Genomic DNA, 11,444 nt, shown 5'->3' on the forward strand with positions numbered 1-11,444 from the left:
GAATTTATCACAGAGAAGTTTGGCTTCACGACAGACAGCCATTTAGTGAGAGGCACTAGCAAAGTAACTTCATTGATAAAAGTTTGTTGGGACACACAATCATTGAACTCACTTAAATCTCCTGCCGCAATATGAAATAACTTGATATTGTCGAGACAAACTCAATCAGACATAAAGCGCTCGAGCTCATAAAGACAGGACTTGCGCTCAATCCGGGACAAGACATATTTTACATTACACTTCCGTACCTGAAATTTTTGCACGATTTAAAGAGTAGGTGCATTTGATATTGTTAAGGGGTCAATTCGTTCTCAGTGAAATGGATAATTTTTATTTTAATAGAAAAGGACAAATATCTGCTCAAACAAAGTAAAGTTAATCACCTTTACATTCCGTTATATTTCCACTCCACGTTCCGTTCGCTTGACATGTTCGTCTTCGTGGTCCGAGCAGGGTGAATCCTTCATCGCACCTGATCTCCGCATGGTTTGGGTAAGTAGTTTCTTTTACGATTAAAGAGCCGTTCTTGGGAGGATCGAGGCTCCCACAGTCAACAGCTTCACAAGAAACGTGAAATTAATGAGCGAATCTGATGTAATTAACCTCCTTCAGAGCCCCCCCCCTCCTTCCCTCCTACCCCCATCCCACCCTCCCTTCCCTTCCTCTCCCACCCTCCCTTCCCTTCCCTTTCCCCGCTACATCGCAAAATGTGATAAACGAATGCTCTCGGGAGTCTTCGAACTTTTTTCTTTGTACCACGCCGATTACAAAAGCTTAACATCTGTCTGTATGCTTCCATTTATCCTATTTTATAGCTCAGACACTGGAAAATCAAGCTTATATCGCCAGTAACAAAAGCAGTATCAGTTGTAACTAGTAAACTTTAAGTAAGTGTCTAGAGCATAAACCATTATCTATAAGATAAGATATGGATTCGCACCCGATGTGGACCTGACGTTCTTTATGCCACTTTTCCTCATCAGGTTAAGAGTGACAGAAATTATTTGTTCAATCCATTAATTGTCTATCGCGCCACGTATTTAATGAGGTCGATTCCAAAAAAGTAATGTTGCCTTTTGAAGGAACGTCTCCCAGCCTCAATGGTGGTTGGAAAAGTGAGGTTAAGCCTCAAAATGGACCGTTAAAAAGTGAGAGCGAAAATAAAACCGTAGAAATAAACGATTTCTAATACACTTACCATTACATGTCACTTCTTTCCCGGTCCAGCTTTTGTCCGTGGTGCACATTCTTTTGGCACTGCCTTGCAATTCAAAACCTTCGTCACATCTGAATTCGAGCTCACTTCTGAAAGTTGTTTCGTTACCAATAAATGTTCCATTCTTTGGTCGAGGCGGAAAGCCACAATTTACAACTTTAAACGTGAACAGATAGACAATGAGAGTAAGGTATGACAAATCTTGGATCGTTCATTCAAGATTGTTTCAAACTTGTTAGCTCAATGCACAATGCCTCTTTCTAAGAGAGATCTCGCAACTTAGCAATTGTCAAAACATTAACATAGAATATTAGCATAAGAATGGATACCGTAAAAGTGTTTACCTCCCAGTATCGCAAACCCAGAAAAAATTTTCAGATGCAAACCCTAGTGCTCTAGGATAGTAACAAAGCTTAACACCTCACAGCCACTTCGTACTTCCTTTTTTGTACTAAATTTCACGATTTTGACGAGACGGTGCATTGCAGGGTTATATTTTCGCGATTAAAACAGGCAAATATGAAATTCGCAATTAAAGCGTTCTCGACTTTTGACGACCGCACGAGAGATGTTCCAAGGAATTTGTATGAATAGAGCGACTCAGCAAGATTCTCTATTCCATAGGCGCAATCTTTGCAAATTAACATCATTTCACCACAAAAGGAAGATACACACTAGAAGTTACTAGCAAGATCGGTAAAAAAATTGTGCATTTGTTGATACATATCCTGTAGATGTTGTTGTTATTACACGTTGATAATTTTTTCTTTTTTTTTTGTGATCTGAATTTTCTGTAGGGATTTAATTTCGCAAGGATTTTTATGCGAAAGTATTTAATTTCGCGATTTTTTGCAACCGCGGAAAACGCAAAATTAAGTACCAATATAGGAAAAAATCAGAAGAAAAACTATGGGGAAAAAGTTAGGCACTAGATACAGAACTTCAACGTTGTATTTATTGCATAAAGCGTCGACAGTAGACAAATTTTGGACACCTTACCTTTACAAACTGGTTGAATTCCTGTCCAAGTTCCATTTAGTTGACACTTGCGGTCTGCTGACCCCTCTAGTTCATAGCCCAAGTCACAATCAAAGTAGACCTTGCTATTAACAGAATATGTGACTCCCAGCTTCCGACCATTCTCAGGTGTGCCTGGGTCTCCACATCCTCCCTCTGTCATAAGAGAGCCACAGAATGAGTCATGCTGCTTATAAAATGTGAAAAGATTCAACACGCGGTGGAATTATAACCACCAGGATGATCTAGGAACAAACGTAAGGTCGAGATATTCTACAGTTACAGTTCTTCTACGATAGAAGTCTCCTGAGAGCAAAATAATCGTGAGACACGGAAATAAATCCACAAGTCCATGGGGAAGTAGCGTAACTAGGAGATATCCAGGGCAAAACTACAAGGCCGATACATTCGTCTTGGTTTTTGGCATTTTACTTTAAAAGGATTAACAAAGTTTGTATATTTAAGTATCACAGAGACCAAAAATAATCATTTAAAAAAGTGGCTCTCCATACTTCATCTCTAATCTGCTAAATCTGCACAAATAAATTTTATTTAGAGGGATGACCATAACAACGCGCAAAATGTGTGGGCGATCTCTGAAACTCGGAGGCCTTTTTTTTTAATTTCAAATTTTATGTTTTTGCTGTGGTAGATTAATTGAAACTTTGTTAATTGTTTAGAGGTTGACATTGCCTGTGATAGATTCCGAAACATACGTCGGTTTGTGGTTTGTAGTGATAAGCCCTGAATATGAAAAACTACTAGTCTGCTCAGAATGACCCACCTGTACATTTGAAAGGCAATACGGTCCAGGAACCAAGGAAACACATTTGAGTCGCCATCCCTTCCTGGTTGTAACCTTCATTACATTTGAATGTGACTTTATAACCAGAATGGTATTTTTTGCTCGGATTTGAAATGTTCGCGTTTCTAGGAATAGTTGGGGGTTTGCAGTCTTTCACTGAAAAATTAGCAAGAAAGATACCAACTGATCAGCCTAAATGAGAATCTTTCAATCCATTCAAAGCCATCTGTTCCAAATCGGATGGCGCCGTACAAATTCTGATAGCAGAGTGCATGCGAATTCGGAACAGAAGCGTCCAAATTCGATAAGCATATTTCTGGTTCAGTAGCAATGGACATGATGGACGTTTGGTTGATGGCGTTTCGATTTTCGGACTGTATTTTCGAGATAAAAATCAAGGCTTTCTTGCTTACGTCTCTCTTGATTTTTTTGTCACGACTTTTGGCTGGGCGTTATTGTTATCCGTTTGTATGCGTGTCAATTAGCCCACTCCTATTGGTCTCGTTAACATTCGTCAAGACAATATAATTTTCTCTCAAAAGCAAGATCAGGAAGGCTCTTATACGTGCATATAAAGGCACAGAGGTCTAAATTGGGAGTTAAATAGAGCGCAAATAGCCAACGTCCAAAACAATTTTGTTCTTAGACTCAGAAAGAAAGATTTGATTGAGGTTAAATTGCACACCCTATACCTATGAATCATCACTCTCAATATAATATGACAGCATGTAGCCGTGAAGCCTAAATAGGGTAGTCCCCCCCACAGGATGGATCAACAATTAAGCCTACACGAACTTCGCACTGCAAAAGTTTACTCACAGCATCTAGGAGTGAGGCCTTCCCAGCGTTTCTTAGCGGTGCATCTCTTGACTGGAGCTGTATTCAAATTGTATCCTTCATTGCAGGAGTAATGAGCGGTTGAGTTGTAACTTGTGTTATTGTAAACGAGGTTGCCATTGCTGATTGACGGTGGATTTCCGCAAGACATTCCTGTTTGATGGTTTAGGACCAAAAAAAATATGAAACGACAAATCATTTAGTTCTATGCGCTAGTTCAGCTAACATTAATGCGATACAAACCCGGCTTACATACAGACACCGCAAGACATTCCTGTTTGATGGTTTAGGACCAAAAAAAATATGAAACGACAAATCATTTAGTTCTATGCGCTAGTTCAGCTAACATTAATGCGATACAAACCCGGCTTACATACAGACACCGAATGTGTAGACAGAATGCCATAAAAGTGGAACGGCTGATTCAGATAACCTGCGTAAGAAACTAACTCTAATGGCTAGTGGCGTATAACAGAGAAAAGAAAGGGATGAAATTGAAATGACAGAGCTCAGGACAGTACCAATTATCACACAAATGAAAACTTCAAAGATTCTTAAAATAAAAATAACCCAATAATCTTACATTCGATAGACACTACATTCCCCGTACGTTCCCCTCTGATGAACTAAACAGGAGTTTTGGAACATTTACCTCTTCATATTTTTATGCTAATACGTCCCTTCGAACTTCCAACAGATTCTCAAGATTCACGTGCCTATTTCATTCGCAGATTTAAATAACAACTAAATTTTTCCAACTCAGAAATCCAACTTAAACTCAACTGGACCGATCATTGTTCTTTGTTCACCCTTTTTTTGTACCTGAACGTCCAAAACGTTTCACACCATTTCGTCACGCCAAATTAGCTGATCAATGGTAAAGTCCCATTTTCATTCAGCCGTTAAATGAGTCTAAAGACAAAAAAATGTGGATGCTGAAAGAGCTCCCAACATAGAGCAACACCGAAGTTTCTATATTCCTTTTTATTACCAACTTTCGTGACCGATCTCCTTGTCTAACCGTGGACTGACACACCTCAATAGTCACTTTAGCGACTTTATAGTCATGTGAGAGTTGCCGCTTAACTGGCTATCAGGAATACAAGGCTATTTTCTTTTACCTTATTACAAAGTTATAACTTACCTATTTCCACGCAACTGAACCCACAACTTCCATCACAAAGGCACTTGTATTTATCTGAACCACACCCACTTTGAGGACTACACTCTAGTGTGCATTTAGTTCTGGGGGCTCGGATGGTTCTTTTACACGCGTGGGTACCTAAACACATGTCCACACACACGGACCAGTTACTTGATAGGAACATGTAATATATTACTATATGATATATATAATAGTCTATTTTTTAGCATACATACAGGAAAAAATAGTACAATCTAAAATGAAACACATGAAGGATTCAAGTTCTAGTTTTACTATCGTTGTTATGTACGCCTTTGTCATTGTTGTTTCCGATGGTTTGATATCTGGTTGCTGGTTTCCTACCTGTCTCACAAAAATTTAATGCCTCATTATCCCACTCTCATCCATGAAGGGGAAAAAAACAGAAGCTGGTGATCTTTGAACTTCTTCATTTGCAATCTATGCAAGTCTTTCTCACGCATAAGCAAGCATTCAGTTCTTTTCCGGGTAATTCTTCCCATTTTGGTATTTGTCAGCCAAAGAAGAGAGAGATTTAATTTTTTTTTGCGTTTGAATCAAAGATTAATTTATCTGTCTGTACCACGGCCATGTTAAACTGATATTATATGGCCTCCTCAACTGCGGAGATAAGAATGAACGGGGTTGTTTCTAAAGAAACTGTGGTGCTGCGTCGGTGAGAGAGTATAAGAAGGTAATTTGCTATAATCGACTGAGTTCATAATATTAAATTACCTTGCGGAGATACGATTTTTAGTCGACCTTACCTTCGCACTGAAACGGAAATCGAGTCCACAACCCGCTGATGCAGATTCTTACAGGATTACCGCCCGGTTTCTTTTTAAACCCTTTTTTGCAGGCCAAAGTTATTCTCTCACCAGTCCTGTATGTCCGGGTGTAATTTACGGGCTTTGCGATGTACGTAGAAAATGGAATTGTTGGTAAAGAACACATTTTTACTGAAAAGAAATAATGGAAAAAATATTAATTTCAAGGCAGCAAAATCGATGAGGACACACCCTACTAGCCGATACTCACAGCAGTTAGGTCCCACGCCGTCCCACCTGCCATTTGCCCGGCAAGTTCTCTTGGCTGCTCCGGACAATGTGTGACCCTCGTTACAAACGTAAGTAACAACGGAACTGAAATTAGTGGCTGGGTACTGAGGTCGAGCGTTGGACACCCGTGGTGGCCTTCCGCAGGATAAATCTGTTCGAAAGCAAACAACAAAGATAGTGAAGCGACACAAACATTTTGAGCTTACTAATAACAACTGAAATTTGATCTTACAAGGGTACTTTGGATACCCCATTCCAGCCCTTGTTGACTTTGTCTCCGAGTTGCTTCGTCTCAGGATAATCAGTAGTAGATACAATTCAATTTGACGTAATGGATGATATGTAGGTAAAAAGATCAGGAGTCTAAACAAGTCATTGATGTCGGAGTATGTCAGCGAGTGTCACTTTCCCGGAGTATGATGCCACGGAAGTTACTGTCACTCCTCTTGGATTTTGTTTCAGGCTATCACGGAAAATGTTTTAGTACTTTAATAAGTTAGCAGCATTAGATAACCAAAATGCGCAGACACCAAAAATTTGCCAGGATCCATACAAAGCGATGCCTCTCTCCACTACTAGCTGCTTAGGATTTTGGGTGAATCAAATCAAAGTTTTCTGTGCAAAACTTCGATGCGCTCATGTTAAAATTCGCAACTTTGCTTTGTTTAAGACTGCATACATGGAGAGGCCAAAACATTCGTTAATTACATGTGAAACGCATCCCTTCGTTCACTGCCAAGAAACGAAGCGAAGTGAAGTTAAGCGAATTGAAGCGAAGTAAATCAAATTGAAGCCGTTACTACACTGCTCAAACAGAAAAAATACAAGTTATTACGATTATATATAAAAAAGGAATTGACAAAACCAGAAAAAAAAAGAAAAGGAGAGCAAACAAAGACACTTACGATCATTGTGCGAGATCAGGAACAAATCGGCGGATTGAAAACGATGTGAAAGCAATCGACAAAGGCATTTGAATCGTTAGAACGATAGATGCGAATGACAGAAATCAACGGTAAAGAGCTGGTACGAGCGTTTTGAACTGACAAAAATTATACAAGAAAAAAAGTAACAGAATTTTGATGACAGTTGTGCACGCTGAACAAAAGGACTAAATGAAGACATGACAACGGGGAAAAAGTACGAATTATTAACACAAGGCGCTTAACGAATTTTTGGCGGCAATAATACTTTTACATCAAAGCCATGATCCTTGCAGATGAGATCAACTGAATTAATTGCAGAAAAAAACCGTGACAAAATTTGGAAGGTACTACCGACTGAGTAATGAAGCCCCACGTTGATGTTGGGAGCGATGCACATTTGTTGTGAACAAATTTATTTTGATCTGCGGATTTAAATTCATAGAGAGCCAAAATTCTAAAAATTGAGCTGCAATTTTAGCAATTGCAGAAATGAAGCCTGAAAAAATGTGATATCTCGTTATAATCTCTTCTTTTTTTTTTCTTCAACATTCCTACTGGTAGCTATCAAATAGCAAGCTTACCTCTCTTTACACAACTATACCCACAGTCGCCATCGCAAAGACATTTTTCTTCAGCCCTGCAGCCAGTTAAAGGATCACACTTAGTAACACACATCCGATCGGGCTGTCGATTAGTGCGGAGACATTTCGACTCGCCTAAGAAAGAATATAGATGAATAAGTAAGGTAGGTAATTGCATTGGGTGGAGTAAATTTAAGGATTAATTTCACGCGTGTTTTCAGAAGTTGCAGAAATTGCACGAGTCGCGCAACTATTTTTTATCGAATACAGAAGCCTTGACTATGCTCTGTCCTGTTGTAAAGCCCACAAGAAGCGGCTAAAGCACGAAAGAAGTGTAGGGAGAAACACGAGATGTAATCACTCACTTCTTGAGCGCTCTAGCCGCTTCCTACGTTCGTAGGAAGCCATCTTAATTTTCAGGTCGCCTCAATAAACTGTAAAATGCACGAATCAGCTGAATGAGATTATATTTTTGTACGACAACGCCAAAGCAATGAAAAGTATTCGCCATTCATTAAATTATAAAATGTTTAGGTCACGTCAAGCCTTTTTTAATGTTTTCCTGATTTTGGTGAATTTAAAGAAAAATGTCCTCTGCCTCAGCCAATCAGCATTTACTTATTTTGCCCTTTATGCATGTTCTAAGTAAACAATTAATACATAAATGATGTATAAAATTATGGAACAAACCCGCAAAGCAATGGAGCAGTTTCAAACCAAAGCACTGGAGGTCGCTTCTCCCAAAAATTAGTAAATATCACAAGCAAATGTTCAAAACGCGCTTTTAAAATTCAATTGATGAACGCACAAACGGCGCCGATCAAATTCCTAACTGAAACCTACTCGATGGCTCTTTTTCTTTCGAAATGAGCGCAATCTACAAAAGAAAGAAATAAGGGATGGCTGTTGGAGAGGTCATATCTAAAAGCTGAACCGTTACAAAAACAAAACAAAACAAACAAAAAAAACCCATTAATTAGAGAGTACGCCAAAACAAAGCGCGAAATTTTATTCAAATTTGGCAAATCGTTGGGATCAAAACGGCGCTCAAAATAGGGGACAAAACAAATCAAGATGAAATTGAACAAAGCTAAGAAAAAATGTACAATACAAGCGAACATTCCCTGCATTGGGAAGTCATCTTCGCTTTCAAGGGTTCTGCATCACTCCTACCACTTGTGACTGATTAAAACAAACTCATGGAAGGAAATCCAATTTCTATGATTCCAAATTTATTGCCAACACGCACGACCAACGTGCGTGAAGTTGTCCGTGACTGTACTAGCTCACCTCACGTAAAGTTTACTTCATATTCCGAAATGACATACCTCTCAGTAGGCCTGATAGGAATGTCTAATGTTACATAACAGAAATTACTTTCGGTTTCAGCAAATATGGCACCCAATGTAGACATTGAAAAGAAAGTGAACTTTTTTCGTCCTCAACTTCCGTCGTTTTGTGGGATTATGAAAATGTAAGCCATCTATTTTGTTACAAAATTTACGTCGATGTGATTTACACAACAACTAAGAGAAAAGGAAAAGGAAAATCAATTTTTATCTTCTCATGCTGGTTGATCCCCTTTTTCCAGTAAAACCTCAGTTAAACCCTGTCTCTACACGATCTCTCTACGCCTGTCTCTCTGCTCCTCGATGTTCAATTTTCATTTGCGGTCGGGGATAAATGACTAAACTCCTGACCTCTTATTTCATAACATGTCAAAACAAATAAATGCATTTACGATGTTTGCTGTTTTCTGTATTCAGGTGGGACTGCGCGGTTTTGTTTACATGACCCTTCGCGTGCAAGGCTTAATGTGTTTGTTTGAAGAATAGAAGCACGATTGCTTAACGTAACCTCTACTTTGGCTCATAGTGGGAAGACTTCCTGTGTGTGAAATCCACACCAAAGCTTTGTTCAAGAATCATCAGTGAATACACCGAAATTTCCTTCGGGTGACTTTGCGAGATCACATCTTAATTGCCTTATCTTTCCCATTTGCTCATCTAATCGATAAAATCAGTATACAGTTTCAATTTAAGAACCATATTGCGTTGAATTGCAATCAAGAGCTTATCGCTGATCTGCGTATTATGACGGAGAGGATTTGAACGATGCTCGAGTCGATAATTCGCTTCTGAACGAACGCAAAATGTGTTTGTTGAAGCTTGGGAAGAACTACCTTTTATGCGATATGAATATGCGTCATGGAAAACAATTTTCACGACGTCTGCGTGTAGTACAGAATCTTGTCTCAAAATTCACTCGCAACGGACGGTAAAATAAACTCACCTTTGACTTGACGTGTGAAAAGAATAGTCCACAGCAGGCATGAAATGAACAGAATTCTCATTTTTTGCAAAAGAGACACTGACCAGTTTCGTCAACGGCCCTGTTAAAAGCACAGACTGGTGACTTATTGTTGGCAATAAACTAAAAATGTGAAACCGGACCGGGAATGGAGTATTGTGAACTATTATTAGAGTAAATTGATAGTTCTCAAGTTTCCCAGCCTTCAACGTCGTCATCGATCTCCCGTCTTCTCTCTTGGGAAACGTCACGCAATCTTCCATATAAATAACTTTTCTTATCTAAGTACAAATTGTAATGTGCTGCCTTACTTTTCAAAACAGCGACTGGTCATCAGACCTGGAAGTCTAAATGCGCTTTCTGTGACAGCAGATGGCAAATTACCGTCGCTCTCGCGCTTAGCTAATTGGAACTCCCAGCTGATACCCCTCAAGTCGTGTGAGCTACTATCCGGGAGAACTTGCAATGGAGAAAGGAGAGAGGATATTATCACGGTAAAATTGTGAAAGTGATAGCGATATCGTCAAGGAAAAAACAAAGGGCTATCGTCAAGGAAAAAAATAAAAGAGCTGGTGAGAAAAGATTACATATTTGAAGAAGGATTAAATATTTGAAGAAAGATGAATTAACTGACCAGAATGCTTGAGGGAAAGAAGATAAAATATTGTAATAATAATAAAGCTCAAATAATTAACACACTCGAATAAATGGCTCACTACTCAAGCCACGAACACGTTCGTCTGGATTACGAATGTCATATTATTCTATCTACACTTTGTTTGCTGAAGAGTCCTTAGAACTTTTGGCCGTGCATAATTTATTCTAAATTTAAATAAATTGCTGCTCTGTCATTAATAAGTGGCTCCAAGTTTATTAGTTTCCACCCAAGATTATGGTACAGAAAAAGAACGGTATCGAGTACGGTATTCATCTAGTACTCAATACATACACAAAGGTTGCTCAGTGATCATGGATGATCATGGATTTTGCTAGATCAGTTATGAACTATAGTTCACACAATTCTTGCACTCATTCAGAAACCCTTCTAGAAATGAGCTGTCGAAGCCCGTTTCATTAGGATGTAGCAACCTTTGCATATGACTTTTCTTATTTGGACGTATTCACAACTGTAAAACTTTAACATCAAGTGTCTTGGTTCTAGATACTGTGAAAGGCTAGACGGTAAATCCTCTAGAAACAATAGAATAGGTCTTGAGTGCTTTAAGCGTAATCTGAAGATCTTAAAGCTGTTCTGAACAGTTAAGCTGTTGACACCTTGCCAAAGTCATTCGAAATTCGGATAAATTTATTATAAAGCCATTGGAACGCATAGCAATGATTCAAAATTCATTTTTGTTCCAAATAATTCAATCGGGGAAAGCATTGAGGCGAAAAAAAGTGCGGACAATTATTTTTTTTTGCGATTCAAATTCTAATGACTGAATTTGATTAAACTAGCCGGTCTATATTAAATTTGTTAGTTTGATAGATACAAATCACCACAAAATGACAACCATCTTAGATTACATTTG

General features: G+C 38.8%; 1 protein-coding gene across 1 annotated transcript in view; it reads right to left on the bottom strand.

Moving 5' to 3' along the window:
* The window catches only part of LOC131772909 (CUB and sushi domain-containing protein 1), a 61,188-nt gene extending 51,124 nt beyond the window's left edge, over positions 1-10,064 (bottom strand). The window contains 10 exon segments of the mRNA XM_066165317.1: positions 384-557; positions 1,199-1,372; positions 2,216-2,389; positions 3,018-3,194; positions 3,858-4,028; positions 5,020-5,157; positions 5,805-5,996; positions 6,076-6,246; positions 7,603-7,737; positions 9,895-10,064. Of these exon segments, the coding sequence (XP_066021414.1) occupies positions 384-557; positions 1,199-1,372; positions 2,216-2,389; positions 3,018-3,194; positions 3,858-4,028; positions 5,020-5,157; positions 5,805-5,996; positions 6,076-6,246; positions 7,603-7,737; positions 9,895-9,955 (1,567 nt within the window). The 5' untranslated portion in view covers positions 9,956-10,064.
* Between the last annotated feature and the right edge of the window lie 1,380 nt (positions 10,065-11,444).

Source organism: Pocillopora verrucosa, chromosome 4 (assembly GCF_036669915.1).
Source record: "Pocillopora verrucosa isolate sample1 chromosome 4, ASM3666991v2, whole genome shotgun sequence".
Taxonomy (NCBI): Eukaryota; Metazoa; Cnidaria; class Anthozoa; order Scleractinia; family Pocilloporidae; genus Pocillopora; species Pocillopora verrucosa.